Source organism: Silene latifolia, chromosome 1 (genome assembly GCF_048544455.1).
Source record: "Silene latifolia isolate original U9 population chromosome 1, ASM4854445v1, whole genome shotgun sequence".
In the NCBI taxonomy this organism is placed as follows: Eukaryota; Viridiplantae; Streptophyta; class Magnoliopsida; order Caryophyllales; family Caryophyllaceae; genus Silene; species Silene latifolia.
Genome location: NC_133526.1, coordinates 190,298,965 through 190,315,981, shown reverse-complemented (window position 1 = coordinate 190,315,981; position 17,017 = coordinate 190,298,965). Strand labels below are relative to the sequence as shown.

General features: G+C 38.7%; 1 protein-coding gene across 1 annotated transcript; it reads left to right on the top strand.

Moving 5' to 3' along the window:
- Nucleotides 1-10,435: 10,435 nt before the first annotated feature.
- LOC141614044 (fructan 6-exohydrolase-like) lies at nt 10,436-13,773 on the top strand. Its single transcript, XM_074432801.1, has 7 exons — nt 10,436-10,678; nt 10,844-10,852; nt 10,963-11,831; nt 12,084-12,242; nt 12,644-12,882; nt 13,190-13,280; nt 13,432-13,773. The coding sequence occupies exons 1-7, from the start codon at nt 10,492-10,494 to the stop codon at nt 13,609-13,611; spliced, it is 1,734 nt and encodes a 577-aa protein (XP_074288902.1). The 5' UTR covers nt 10,436-10,491; the 3' UTR covers nt 13,612-13,773.
- Nucleotides 13,774-17,017: the final 3,244 nt, after the last annotated feature.

Below are 17,017 nucleotides of genomic sequence, written 5' to 3'. Positions count from 1 at the left end.
AAGTTAGTGAAAAGTAATCACAACGGTTATTTTTGAAACCCGTTGTTAAAACTTATTTAACAACGGGTGTTTTTTTACAACCGTTGTTAAAACATATTTCACAACGGTTGTTGTTTAATAACCGTTGTCAATACCTTCCATACTATAAATCACACAAACAGAAGTCTGCTGCAGCCACAAAACACAACCCTTAATACACAAACACAAACACAGGAGACAAACAAACACAAAACACACACTCTCTTTCTCTCTTTCTCTCTTTGTCTCTTTCTCATCGTCGCTTTATCTTCTCGCCGTCACTGTTGATTTCATCGTCTATTACGTTCTGTATTTATCAGGTAAATCTCGCCGTCACTGTTAGTTTCATCGTCATTATTTTCCTTTTCTATTTATTTCTTTTGCATGTATGTGTTTTTATCGACCATTATGTTATTTGTTTAAGTATTGTTCGCATAATTAGTTAGTAAAACAATGAAGAAGCAAGATGAAGAAGTAAGATAAACATAATTAATATATATATATATATTTATAAATACATAAATTAAAAAAAAAATTACATATATAAAAATGCAATTCTTATATTTTCATAGAGGATCTTATTCTGCTCTATCGTATCCGTCCTCTCCTCCTTGGCTATTTGGAGGTTCCGTTCAGCAGCTTGCTATATCGTCATATAATCGCAAATCGCTTCTGCCCGTCAAGCCATCTTCTTTGGCGTGCTTCAGTGCGGATCGAGCATCCGCAAGGTAGCTCCTGAAACTTTCCTCAATATGGAGGAACCGGCGGATGAAGTTGTTGTTGTTTTCGATCATGGTAAGAGTCTTAAGGATGAAATCATTCATTTTGTTGGAGTTTTTTGAGTTTGTTTTGAAAGATTAAGTAGAGTTTGTTTTAGCAGTTAGGGTTTGGAGATGAATATATTGAGATAATGGAAATGTTAGTTGAGATAATGCAATGTATTTATACTAAGCAATGTGTGAGTTGAGTTGCTTTTTAATTAATATATATGTTAGGAAGTTGTGCCATAATAATCATCATCATATCTCTCAATAATGCTGCTTCAAATCTTATTACTAACCCTTCTCATTCCATATTATCCGTTCATATGTACAGTGATGTCAGTAATAATGCATGCATCGGAATTCTAACGGGCCGTAATTATGCATGCATCTAGTAATATTTAATTTAATTTTTTTTTTATTTTTTAAGAACAAACAACAACGGTTATTTACAAACAACCCGTTGTCTTTAGTTATAACAACGGTTTTGTATATTAAAACCCGTTGTTATAACTTTCCCCCCAAAATTGAGTCACACTTTTCACAACGGGTTTTTATACATAAAACCGTTGTTAATAGTTTTAACAACGGTTTCCTTAAGAAAACCAACCGTTGTTAAAACCTTCTAAAACGGACGCTTTAACAACGTCCGCTTTTTTATATAACAACGGTTTTTGACCGTTGTTATAGCCTGAATCTGTAGTAGTGTCTAGAATTCGCCTTTTGTATATTTTTTCCATCTGTTTATCATTATAGCAAACCTAATTAATTTTTATTAATAAACCTAATTTGTAATTAGTCTACAATTCACTTTAATTCGTTCTAATAAACTTAAGTTCGTTTTTATCGCTTTTATGACCGATCCACATGTAAATAATCTGTTAAATCACTTCTACTTGAGTCGAACATTAATAATCGATCATTAGCTCGCCAACGAACATTAACAATATGCAGTTTCGGCTTCACAGCCAGAACTCACCTCAGGAACAGATGCAGTGACCACTGCGCATCTTCCAAGGGACGCAGCATTGATGCGCCTGTTCCAGGGTGACTTCTGCCTCTGAACTTCCGTTCTTGCTTTGACCTGGTTTGTTAGTTTATGTATTAATCGACTATTAATCGTAATATCACTGTTAGTCTGTCCGTTTTCTAATCCTTATTTATTTTCCTTTTCTTTTCTAAAATTATCCGTTTTAAAGTACGCTTCTTTATTATGGTCTATTTGATATACATTACCTCGGGTAACCGAGATGGTAGCGTTCCCATACTTTAGGTGGTCCTGGTAAGACACTTGGAGTATGGAGGTGTTACAATGTTGGTTGTGGTTCATGCATTGGTCATTATCATATATGTTGTAGTTGTTGTTGTTGTTGTTGTTGTTGTTGTTGTTGTTGTTGTTGTTGTTGTTGTTGTTGTTGTTGTTGTTGTTGTTGTTGTTGTTGTTGTTGTTGTTGTTGTTGTTGTTGTTTTGGAGAAGTAAGACAGTTGGGAGACCGTCTTACGCTTAAATCGCCTCTTGGATTTTCCCACTCCAAGAGGGATGTGCACATTAAGGGCTTGAGTTACGGAGTGACTCGTGTGGTTGAGACACGACGTCTGGCAGGGGATCCGGTTGTCTTCCGGACCCGGTATGTCTGGGCGTGTCCCGGTACCTGTTTGTGGTTATCGGTATGTCTGGGCATGTTCCGGTACCAGTGTGGTTGTCAGTATGCCTGGGCGTGTCCCGGTACCGTGGTGGTCATTTGGTGTTATCTCATTCACATTAGTAGTCATGTTGCATGTTCACACTTGAGTCATGTCATCTTTTATTCGTTCATTGAAACTAACGTTTGTGTTTCTGTATAATTATCACCTGTCTCTTTTGGGGTGGCCTGTGTTGATCCATATGATATCCTTTGGTCATATGGGGAGCAGGTTAGATACAGATTGTTTGGATAGTACGCGGGAGACGGGACGAACTTGATGAGTCACGAGACGAGTGTAGCTAGTTAGATGAGTATAGTAGCCATGAGTTGTATTTTTTTTTGAAGGGAAAACCCCCGAAGGGGATTAATGCATTAAAGATAAATCAAATAACACAGCCGAGTTCGCCGAAGGCGGAAGCACATTCGACCACAAGACCCTACCATCAAGCCTAGGTATCGCGTGAGCTAAGGCATGAGCAACACAATTGTTCACACGATTAGTGTACGACCAAGCGACCAACTCAAAAGCATTACAAATAAGAAAAATGTCATCTAAAACTTGTGCAAAACAACTTCTCCCAGATCGCTTCTCCTTCAGAGCATCAATGACCGGCAGGCAATCGCTTTCCACCACCACTCTTCGCACTCCTCGACTCGCCGCTTCCTGCAAGCCGTCTAGCACTGCATCTGCTTCAGCAAAGGTCGGTTCCCACTCCACTTCTCGAGCAACTGAAACGCCCCATAGGACCTCCCCCCCTACTGCCACGGCACACGGCCCCCGTCCCCACTCCTTCCCCCTCTTTCACATCGGCATCGACATTGATATTGACTTGTCCCTCTGGCGCTGGACTCCATCCCTCATTCTCCTCGTCTCTACCCCATACCCTTCTCCCTCCGCCCTCACCAACCAGCTCCCCAACCCCTTCCTGTAGCACGTCATCAGTCCTTCTCACCACCCGAGCTGGATCCACCTTCACACCTTCAAAGAGCACTTTGTTGCGATGTTCCCAGATAGCCCAACACCCCACCATGAATTTCCCATAGTCCTTAGCATCCATCTCCCGCCATTTATGTTCGATCCACTCCCGTATCCCGCATTGTACCTCCTCATCATCTCCCTCCAAACCCAGACTTTCCCAAACCCATCTAGCAACCCCACAATCTCTAAACAGATGGAGACAAGATTCAGAATTAGAAGAACAAAAATAGCATAAAGAAGACTCACCTCTAACTCGGGAAGCAATGTCCGTTGTTGCCAATGCTCCACTACACAGCTGCCAGAAAAAGAGCTTAACACGAGGCCATACCGGGATTTTCCAGAGACGATTCCAAAGCCACCGCTCCCTCTCCCACACCGAAGTACCCCCCTCAGTTTCCCTCAGCCCCTCCAACATCGCATAGGCCGACTTAACCGAGTACTCCCCATCCTTCTCCAAACCTCAGTACCACGAATCAGCGCCCCCGTTTGGACTCAGCCGAATGCTCATCACCCTTGACTTCTCAAAAGGCATAAGAAAGGTAGTCAGCTTCCCCACATCCCAACTCCTCGCCCCTGGTTCCATAAGGTCCGACACAAGCATGCCAGCCGCTGCTTCCCCCCGTGGAGAAATGACCCTCCCAGATTGTGTCCCGGGGATCCAAGCATGCCCCCACACTCTCGTGCTCCCACCGTCTCCTATCCTCCGTCGAATGCCCTTTTCTAGCCCCCCTCTAGCTTCCAAAATCCCCCGCCAAGTATAGCTAGGATTGCTACCCAAGACCGCCGTCATAAAATCACCATGTGGGTAATACTTGGCTTTGACCACCCGTGCCCATAGGCAATCCGTATCCGTAGCCAACCTCTACGCCTGCTTGCCTAATAAAGCGAGGTTAAAATTACTAAAATCTCTGAAACCCAGCCCACCTTCGCATTTGGGTCGACACAACTTCCTACACGTAACCCAGGAGATACCACGGCGCCCATCCCCATGACCCCACCAAAACCGAGACACCATGGAACGAAGCTCATCGCAAAAATTAGCCGGGATTTTAAAGACACTCATCACATAAGTAGGGAGTGAATTGGCCACAACCTTTATAAGAACCTCCCTACAAGCCCTCGACAAAATTTTCCCGCGCCATTCTTGTAACCTTTTGCTCAGCTTGTCCCTTAGTAAATCAGTAATAACCTTCTTAGACCTTCCCACGACCGTTGGTAATCCCAAATAACGCTCCTGAACCTCCACCTTCGTCACACCTAGCCGTTCCACCACACTATCCCGCCGGGCCCTCGGCGCCCTCTTGCTAAATGATACCGTCGTCTTATCCAAGTTTACCAGCTGTCCAGATGCAGCCTCATAATTTCGCAGGATGTCATTGACCGCATCAACTTCCACTAAATTCGCCCGGATGAAGAAAATGCTATCATCTGCGAAAAGAAGGTGAGAAATAGGAGGAGCAATACTCGAAACCTGCAACCCGTGTATCGCCTCCCGCTCTACAGCTCTTCTAAGTAGATTAGAAAGCGCTTCCGCACACAAAATGAATAAATAAGGTGATAGCGGATCTCCTTGGCGTAACCCACGCTCAGGTGTAAACTCCTCAGACGGCACTCCGTTGATAAGCACAACGAAAGTAACAGAAGTAACGCACGCCATTACTCTATCAGTCCACCCACGGTCGAAACCCATGACCATTAAGACCCGTTTCAAAAAACCCCACTCTATCCGGTCATATGCCTTTGCCATGTCCAATTTAAGAGCCATATACCCATCTGCTTGTCTCGAATTTTTCATGTGGTGAAACATCTCAAATGCTATAAGAATATTCTCTGTAATTGCGCGACCCGGAGTAAACGCACTCTGGTTTTCCGAGACAATCTCCCCAAGAAACAACTTCAAACGATTAGCTAAGACCTTCGACACTATATTATACACCACATTGCATAAGCTAATAGGTCTAAAGTCTCGTATTTTATCCGGCGCTTTTTGCTTGGGAATTAACACAATATTAGTCTTGTTAAACTCATGAGGGGCCATCTCACCTCGCAAAATTCTCGACACAGCACGGAGCACATCTGGGCCAATAATATGCCAATAAGATTGGAAGAAAAGTGCATTCATACCATCCGGACCCGGAGCCTTTAATGGGTGCATTTGGCTCAACGCCTCAACAATTTCCTCCTCCCTATATTCGGCCCTAAGGCCCTGGTTCATCCGGTCAGACACCCGATTTTCTAGCCCCGCCAGCAAGCCATCGAAATTCGTTGGTCTTGATGAAGTGAAAATATCACGGAAATAATTAATCGCCACTCCAGCCACTTCCTCGTTTCCTGCACAAACTATGCCGTCATCATTAACCAACTTCGCAATATAATTCTTACGCTTCCTTTCTCCAGCTCGCAGATGAAAAAACTTAGTGTTACGATCCCCTTCACGAAGCCACAAATCCCTCGATCGTTGACGCCAGTACTGCTCTTCCTGTTTTTGTAACGTCGCAATCTCAGCCACAAGTTTTTTCCGCCTCCGAACCTCCTCTTCCGACCTGCTGCCCACATCAAGCCTCTCCAATTGTTTACGTTTCCTCGCCATATCGTGACCAAGCTTGCGAATATCATTCTTCTTCCATTTTTGCAATTCCCATGAGCACTCCTTCAACGCCTCCCCCAGCTCCCCTCCACCCTTCTCCACCCCACGCATCACGGCTGCCTCGCATCCCTCCTCCCCGACCCACATCTGTTCGAATTTAAAGGCCCTAGCTGGTACCTCCAATCTTTCCCTATGATCAAATATCAGTTTAATTGGTGAGTGGTTTGACCATTCTCGAACAAGATGCACCAACCTCGCATAAGGAAATAAATCCAACCAAGCATTTGAAACCATAGCTCTATCGATTCTGCTTTGTCGATTCGCCTCCCCCGCTTGCCCGTTATCCCACGTAAACTGGTAACCTTCCCATTGAACGTCCCTAAGCCCACACCCATCCACTGCAGCTCGGAAATTGTTCATCTGCCATTGTGCCCGACTCCCACCCTTCATCTCCGTTGAGAAAAGCACTTCATTATAATCACCAATACAGAGCCATGGAAGATTCGACTGCCCTCCAAGGATACGGAGTAACTCCCAGGAAATATGCCTATCTGCCACCGCTGGCCAGCCATAGAATCCCGTGACACGCCACTCTTTCCCATCTTACCGTATAATATAGTCCATATGATGCACTGAGGCAGACACAAAAGTGCAGTCAACCTCTTTCTTCCACAAAAAAGCAAGACCCCTCGATCTTCCCACACTGTCAACTTCCATACCATAATACCCTTCAAGCTTCTCCCTCACCCTCCTCATTTCACGACCACACAGTTTCGTCTCGCATAAAAACAGCATGGTCGGGGCTTCCCTTCGTACTAGCGCACGAAGGGCACTCACCGTGTCGGGGTTGTCCAATCCCCGACAGTTAATACTTAGGAGACTCATTGGGCCCAGCGGGGTTGAGCACTCCCAACCTCCGCCTCAGGTATTAAGACGCCCCCGTCTGAACTAGCTCGCATTCTCTTCGCCCCATCTCCTCCCTCCTCCTCGTCCCCCCTGTTTCTTTTCCCGAGCTCACAACTGCTCGCTCCTCCACCCACCCCACTGCTATCCCTTGGAAAGCGTCTCCAACTCCCTCCTCCCCCCTCATATCCAAGTCTGTTTTCCTCCCCTTCCCCCTCCCTCCGTATTGGTGATAGTTCGCCCTCCTCTATCATCACTGGGCTCGGTATATCTTGCTCATGGTTACCCACTTCCCTCTCGTCACTTCCTCTAGTAACAACCACAGTTCGTCCAGCCTCCTCCCCTCCTTGTCCCTCCCCTTTACTCCCATGCCCAACCCATGTTACTACCCCATTCTTTTCCTCCTTCCTCACTCTCAAGTTAAGAGCAATGGATTGAAGTTTCTCGATCATTTTAGCAATATCAGCTTCATTCTTCTCCATTGTAGATTTCTCCGCATCGAATTGGGCATTGAGATCCCTCCTAGCCTTCCCCGTAATTTCGTGTGCAGTTTTCGTGATTTTCCAAGGCGACGCTCGCAACCACTCCCCGAACTTCAGCTCATCATCATCATACGGCCCTTCCTCACAGTCTTTCTCTCCGTGTCCAATTTTCCCGCATCCATAGCAAAAGATTGGTAGCCTCTCATATTTTAAGTCAAAGAAAAGTACCCGTACTCCTTTCATTTTAATCGGCACTGAGGTCTTCAGGGGTTGACGAATGTCATACATAATTTGAATCTGATGGCTCTATCAAGGTCACTATTCTGTCCCAATTCGACATCAATGAACGATCCCAAAGAGGTCCCAATATTCCGAGCATTGGCCATACTCGAACGTCCCAGCACAGGTAAATCATACACACGGGTCCAAATAGGGATATGAAAAAGAGGAACATCCGTTGGCTTACCCGAATTACTCGGTTCGTTGAAGCACCACGCATATTTGTCAAAGTGCCACGATTGTCCTTCGAGAACCTTAGCTTTATCACGCTCAAACCCAAATCGCAAGAGGAAGACTTTCTCCTTCGCGTCGATCACATTACCCAGCATTGGTTTAGTAGGGTTCCAGAGTTTTTGCATAGTATCAATGGCCGCCTTAACATTAATCGCCCTCGAGGTCCATATCTTCCCAACCAGCATGAGACTATTCTTTCCCTCATCCTCCTCACCGCCATCATCCCATTCCACCGCCGTGGCGGCGGAACCCCCTGCTTCATTCATCGCCTCTTTCCCATCCCGCGATAGGCCTCGTGTCGAACTCGTTCCCTGGTCCTGCATAGCAAAGGAAAAACAAAACGAAAAAAACAAAGCAAAAAACAAATCTTGCGATCGAAATCGAGAGAAGCCACGAGTTAAAGGAGAAACAAAGAAGAAAGAGACGGAACCCTAGGAGAAACTATGACCTTTTTTTCACTCTTATTCTTTTAGTTTCAAATCCCGCATTTAATCACGTGCCATGAGTTGTATTTTATTCATTAGTTAATGGTTTGTAATCACTAAACTTATCATTTATAATAAATGTTTCTTTATTGTATCTTACCTCTCTCATTCGAAAGGATGAGATAGGTTGGTCCTATTTTAGAGGATCAATCTAGTTTTCTTACCTTATAAAAAAAAACGGGGGGAATGGAAACTGCTGCTTCCCTTGAAATTTCTTCATGGGGAGTGCCCGTCGAAATAAAATTTGTGGAGATAAGGGGACGAACCTTCAAGGATGAAAAAGATCGTTGATGGAAAAAAAGGAGATCCCTCTCAAGTAACAAATTCCAATTGGTCTCCCTTGTGACGGGTTACCATTTGTGGCGGATATTTTGTGAGTTAAAATGGTAACAAAATGGATTAGTGGAGAAAGGGGATCACATGAATAGTGTTGTAGAGAGAGAAAAAGTGGGTACTTTGTGAAGTAAAATGGTATCCGTCACTCAAGAATGACGGATATGTGCCGTCACAAACAAGAATTTGTGAACAAATTCTCATAATCTTGGGATGACAAACGCAAATTATTATTAGATGCTTCTTGTTAGAGAAGGAGTATTTTCCATGTCTTGGAGAGATTAGAGTCATCCTTAAGTGGCAAAGCAGGATAAGCCTCATGAAGGCTTTTCGAGTTCAAAAATAATGTTATTTGTATGCTCAATTATTATGTCAAGTAGTTAATGGCCCGTGATTTGGTTAGTTGGCTACACCTACAAGTTACAACAACTCAAACTTTGTCAAAACAAATTGGTGAAATGAAATTGTCATACTTAATAATTATATTCGTGTACAAATTATTCAATACAATTAGTTATATATGCTTAGGCCTACCTTCTAAATTCTACACATAACGACCACTAATTAATCCTTATACGGTATGGGGTATGTATTACTCATAATAATTCGATTGACTAGTGTTTCATAAGTTTGGTTTCGAGGGAATTCGATAATGTGTACTTTGTTTCATCTAAAAATATGTTTAATGTGAATTCGACCTAAATGAGTAATGTAAATAAAAGGTATTTATATGGCCTTAACTCACCGAAAAATATCGGTCTGGTTTTAGACATGACATGCCAATCATATGTAACCCGCCATGCCTACAATCAAACCAAGCATAATTGATCAATCTAAATAACTCGACCTATACCTTAGTCCACATTCGAACAAAGGACTTGAACTGGCTTGATCTCATCTGACCCAATCTGAACGCTTATTCTCACATACAGACCATTATCACTTAATAACTTGATAACAACTCACTTGAACAACAATTCAACCTGACTCGATACAGAAACGACCCATCCCAAAATAACCGAACAACACCTGACCCAATTAACCCATTTTGTAGGTCTATCTACACAATCCTAAAAAAAAAAATTGTGGTGGCACTTAGAATTGAGAAAGTCGGACTTTAACTAGTCCAATCCAATAACAAACATTGTAACTAACTTAACCATTAATATGAAGAATCCTAGATATTTTCCATTTACGTACGCCATTGATATATTATCTCAAATCATCTCCAATCTATAGTCCTTATCTTACAAGTCTTAACATATGGTTCTCCTATGCTCCCCTTAAACCGTAGGGTGTCTCTACTATATTTAGCTTTGACCTTCTGTTATAGGGGGTATGGACTAGGCCAAGGTCCCATAATTTTATGACTCAACTTGTTAATCCATTAATTCAACTAATCATTATTATAATTATAGTAATATTCTTTTCGTCTCATTGTTTATTGACTCGATTTTCAAATAATCCCAATCAATTCTTTACATTTTTCTATTTCAAAATACGTTTTATGGATAAATTAATCATTCGCTTGTATTTTGGTCTGCTTATCATCATTCACTAACAATTTTACATTCATACGTCATACCCATCTCCGAATCTCCATCCCGCCATGTTGGTATAATTCCAAACACGTATTCAACTTTAATTTATTTTTCAGTATAAATACCCATGCAAAATATGTACATTTAATTTCATATATACACTATACATCTTGTTTAATTTCTTTCAAACTAATACAAGTAATAATGTATAAAAGAGTAATAACATTGTTGTTTTTCTTTATCTTCCTTAGCTATGGCGTCTTTGAGCTCCAAGCCTCCCATATTATCTACAACATTCAAGGTACTCCGTCACCGGCGTCTCCATCGAATCCTTATTATCAAACTTACCGAACAAGCTACCATTTTCAACCCGTTGGAAATTTCATGAATGGTACGTACACCACACCATGCACGTTACTATCTACAATAACAATTATTTTTTACTAAATAATGTTGTTTAAACTTTTTATTATTTTGCCATAATCTAATTTTAATCTTTTTTTTTCCCATGGCAATGTGATGTTGAATTAATCCAAATTCGATTCAATTTACCTAGATCCTTCTGGTAAGTTCTCCGCCTCCTCTCGTTCTGTCACTGGTTATATATTATTATTGTAGTTGTAAACGTTATCATTAACATAGCCGATTGATTCTTTGTTACAATTTATCATACAGGACCGATGATATACAAAGGAATTTACCATTTATTTTACCAATACAATCCGAATGGTGTAACATTTGGTATACCAGTTTGGGGTCACTCAACATCAACCGATCTTATAAATTGGACTCCACAACCGATAGCAATCCAACCGCAAATGATTTCCAACGCGAACGGAAGTTTTACCGGTTCTACCACAATACTATTACCTCAATCGTACACACCTGCAATTCTATTTACCGGAATTACCCCTCAAAACGAACAAGTCCAAGATTTAGCCTTCCCAAAAAACTTATTAGACCCTTACCTTAAAGATTTTGTCTTAGTACCCCAAAATCCTTTAATGTACTCTACCCCTCAAAATCAAATAAATGCCACGTCATTCCGTGACCCCTCGACCGCGTGGTTTATGCCAGATGGCAAATGGAGAGTGATTGTAGGAAGCAAAAGAGACCGGCTTGGTCTAGCTTTATTATTTAGAAGTAAGGACTTTATAAATTGGGAATTTGCAGATCACCCCCTGTACTCTTACCCGAATACCGGAATGTGGGAATGCCCTGATTTTTTTCCGGTTTATGTAAATGGTAGTCCAATGGGTGCGGATACTAGTACATTTGGTCCGATTGTTAAGCATGTCCTTAAGGTGAGTTTGGACGATAATAAACGCGACATTTATACAATTGGAACTTATGATGTAATTTCTGATGCTTATACTCCTGATTCGGGTTTTGAGAATGTTTCGAGTCTGAGATATGATTATGGGAAGTATTATGCGTCAAAGACATTTTTTGATGATCGTACTAAAAGAAGGATACTGCTCGCTTGGATAAATGAATCATCGAGCCTTGACGATGATATGAAAAAGGGATGGGCTGGTATACATGTAAGATTACTACGGAGTATTTCTTTTTAACATTCATGGATAAGTGCTATTAAATTCGTGACAATATATGTGAAATATATGTATATACTCCGTATATATATATATATGTAGTATTAACACTATATAACAAATTTTATTTTAATTTATTTGTGAAATCTTACGACACTACAATCTAATTCAATCAATTTGATCCTTCATCAATTCAAAGTAGAATTACGATCCCACACTTTATTAATTAAATCCCAATTGCAGGCAGTTCCAAGGACTGTTTGGCTTGACATCTCAGGCAAGCAGTTGATACAATGGCCAATAATGGAAATTGAAAGTTTGAGACAAAACTCTGTTATGTTACCTACTCAAACGCTTAAAGGAGGCTCCCTTATTGAAATTTACGGGGTTACTGCAGCACAGGTAATGCACTAATTCTTATTTAAGATCGTCTTAACTTAAAAAAGTTGTCACACTCGATTAAATTAGAGTTGGAAATAAAAAGGAGGTTGTGAGAGGTTTTAAATTAAAACGATCTTAAGCAAGACTAACTACAGTAGTCTGCAGGTAATAATTTCATTGGTTATATATGTCCTCAATTGGTAACTTATCGTAATCATAGATTCTTATACAGGACGGTTTTGTAATAACTTTGTTAGCATGAAGCGAATCAAAACTTATAAGGACAAATTTGCGTCTATTGACGTTTGAACTCATGTCAAAAGTACCACTCCTCGTAACCTTACCAACTTATCGTGATATCGTCTAAACTAACTGATATCTTTCGTACTCGTAATTGATCATTTGTTTACGTGTATATTCAGGCAGACGTACAAATATCATTCAGAATAGACAATTATAATTCCATTGAAAACTTTGATAGAAGTTGGAGCGATCCACAGTTGCTCTGTAGCCGAAAGGGGGCTTCGGTTAATGGTGGAATTGGGCCTTTTGGGCTGCTAACTTTGGCTTCCATGGGCTTGGATGAGTACACGGCCGTCTTCTTTAGAGTTTTCAAAGATTCTAACAACCTCGTCGTCCTTATGTGCAGCGACCAAACTAGGTGGGTAAATGGAGCAATTCCTAAGAATCGGAGGAAGTATCATAGTACCTTAGTGTATCTTCATTCTTCGTTTTATGTGTTCATGAATCCCAATTAGAGTTAGTTGTCGAAAACTTCTACCTGGAAATATCTGAACATGAGGCCTTAGTAAAGATATTAAACTATCAGAAAAAAATTCGCCACCCCAAGATGTTATTTCTAGCACCTCCCGTGAAACTTTAAAAACTAATGAAATTATATGAATAATCCCACCATAAAGGGGAATTCTAAGATTGTGATGTCGTACGTGGATGTTTTTTTTTTACAGGTCGTCTCTCAATCCAACAACTGATAAAACGACATATGGGACTTTCGTAAATGTGGATCCAATTCGTGATGGATTGTTCTTGAGAATTTTGGTAAGCTATATAATTATCATGAAATTCGTCCTAGCATCACATATACAATTAATTGAGTACCATGAGGTGGCGCAGTATTACAAATACGAGTACTATGTAAATTCGATTGTTAACTATTTCAACTTGTAATCTTGTATTGCATGGTATGTAGATTGATCACTCGGTAATAGAGAGCTTTGGTGCAAAAGGAAAGAGTGTGATAACAGCAAGAGTATATCCAACATTGGCATTAGACGATAAAGCTCATTTATACGCTTTCAATAATGGAACTACAAGTGTTGTGATCACAAGTTCGATTGCATGGAGTATGAAGAAAGCTAACATTGCTTAAATTAGCTATATATGTTTCTCAAATTTAATTGTATTGAAACCCATATATAGATTATTCTACGTTTAAATGGTACAAAATATTATTATGGAGCGATTCAACTCATGTTTAAAATTCTACTCATATGAAATGAGAAAAGAATTACCCTTCTATGTTGTGGTTTTTACTTTTTAGTAGGGTTGAACATAGGTCCAAAATTTGACAGGACCGAACCAAATCGGACCAGGATGAAAACCGAAAATGAAAATTTGGTGGATAAGATTGAACCTAAAGTCTCGATCTTAAACCGAACGGAACAATAGAAATATTATGTTTTTTCAGGTCTTTGACAGAAATGGACCAAAAATTATGATTTTCCACTATTACATGTACAATATTTAATATAAAGTTCCGTAAATTTATATAATAATAATAATAAAATTAATATTAAATTCGAATAATCATTAATATTGAATTTATCGTATTTGAAAATAAAATGTTCATCTTATCTTAATAAATACAAGAACATTTAGACGATTTCTGTGCGTCCACGTCACCACAACAAGATTTTTTTTAATTCGTGAAATGCGGGTCCCACAGAAAAAATTACGGAATTAATTAAAAAATAACGTTCTGGTTGATTTTTTTGCGAAATTGTTCGGGACGTACTGATTTAATGATTAACACGAAAATATGTAATTAAATTGAATACCCCGTATATTACAATTAAAAAAATAATTTACGATAAATAATAATCAATTACATCAATTTACATTACAATAAATAACAACAAATTACAATTACAACTTACTAATATTTACAAAACGAAAACAAGTTTTTACTACAGTTTTCCCAATATTAACAAATTCAAATTAAAATATCAATATCCCAATAGTAACAAATTCAAATTAAAAAAATGCATTTTTAAATAATATAGATAATATAGCATCTACCTTCCAAGACCAGTTTTTAGTCATGGACGGCTTTACGTAGCGTGATTTCCAGAGTTACAAGAAAAGAAGGTTTGAAACTTTTGATTTGTGATAGTAATAAGGTTACATCAAATACAACAACTAATGTAGTCTACCATGAAATTTTTCAATATTTGGAATGATATTAGACTATTTTCATTAAGTCTACAATTATGTTTCTTCAATTTGATTGTAAATCCTTTTCAAATTTGACAATTATTTCCATTTTATAGCGATATTTATAGTGTTTGCTTTTTATTATTTCACATACATTGCATTTATTATATACTATATACTATATACTATGTTTCATGTTACAACACCGAATTTGTGCGTTACTATCACATATTTAAAACATGTGCAAGTTTCAATCCCTTACAAATTTGGCACGTGTTTTAATCTATTATCAATATAAAAGAAATAGAGTATGTATATTCACGTATATTACTTTAACAATTTTTAAAATATTAATAGTGATATCAATGACTCTAAACACATACCCGGGCAAATTGCACGGGTTGAAAACTAGTTTCTCTTATAAATATATACAGAGTAATGATTAGCCTTGAAAAATGATAAATTTGGTTTATTTGGACCGGACTTAAATTAACCAAATTTGGACTGGATCATATAAGACTAAAACTTCAAAAAATGAGGATCGTCGATGATCTGGTCCTGTCCAGTCCAAACCTAAACTTCATCATCCCTAGTTTTTATAATCAAACTGTTATTTTTATCTTAAATTACTAACTTTTACCTTTTTGAATCAACCAAAAACATATCATGTTTTACTAATATTATTTTTTCCTCATGATTAAAATGAAGATATGTGAATAATAGATCTCATATTCGAATCTCCGTCTCCGTGTATTCACCCCTCTTATGATTCACTTGACATTTGACAAAACAATTGTGTTTTAATTGGGAAAGTTGGATAGATGACATAATTCCCAATAACCCAAAGATAGTAATCGTACTCGGTATGAAACAAGAAAGGAACTTTCGTTGAAAGTGGGCTTGGGCCGTCTGGACCAGATGCAAACGATAAGAAAATGACCCGAAAAAGAGCAGTCCACTATAAGTCTTCTATAACTAAGTTAAGAAGTTTTTTTTTTTTTTTTTTTTTTTTTTTTTTGGATAAGATAAAGAAACTTGGTTAATCGAAATAACGTATAATATCCTCGCGAATTTGAGCTGTAAAAGAAAGCGGAAGACTTTCAATATACCACCGAAATCATATTAGTCATTCATATTTGATCTCTAGATTCAATCACTTTGCTGATGAAATGTTTTTGTTTGAACTATTTAATTTTGGTAAATAAGATCCTATCTCCATATGTACAATAACATTGGTACAACCAACCTATAACTAACTGAACTTATATGCATTTTTTTTGAGCTATTCTACATTTTATTTTTTGTATGTTTAAATAGATGAGCTCAAGAACTTTACAATAAAAGCTCATAATCTTTAAGACAAAATTTGTATATTTTATTATATAGCTCAGATTCTACATCAGCGGTTGTATAGTCCATCAATTTAATTTAATTTACTCTCAATTTGAATTGATTAAAACTATAATGTGGTAGGCTTTTGTATATTTCACCATTATTCTTTTTGGAAAATCGGATTCATAACGTTAATTATTGTGTTTAGGGATATGTGTCAAAATACAACTTCGTACAAGATGTAGTTAACTAACAACGAAAACAATGTCCCATGTTAGATACATAACTACATAAATTCTCGACTATAACAATTATGTGAGTCCAGATCTTGGAGCAAACAATAAAAGAGATTGAGGTCTAACCGGTTAACTTTGTGAATGACTATTTAATAGTCAATCAATTAGACAAAGGAGACCAACTGATAACTTTACACAGAAATATTAAAAAAAAGCTGAAAAATCCAATTATTTCATTTGCAGACATTATTACTATAGGAAATTCAAGTATAACCTAATAAAATACAAGTGTTTCATCATAATAAACCAAACATCATTTTTACCTGGAATCAACTAAACAAAATCTCATTGAAGACGGGCGATATCCGTCACAACTAAACAAAAATACAAGTGTTTCATCATAATAAACCAAACATCATTTTTACCTGGAATCAACTAAACAAAATCTCATTGAAGACGGACGATATCCGTCACAAGCTTGTGACGGATACCGTTTCCTCTCACAAAATGCCCATTAAAAGGTGAGTGGGAAGCACATGAGGGTACCTCACCTTATCCCCTCTCCCTTTTTGTGAGAGATCACAAACAAGACTAACTGAATCAACTAATATAAATAAGATGAACTAACCTCATGTAATCTTGTCAAGTAAGATCTACAATCCACGTTCTCTAGACAAAACAAAACAAAATGGTAACAACGAGTAGTGTTTAACTACTTTATATATCTATATATAATCCGTAATTTAATCAATATTTAAGAAAATTGAGTTGACG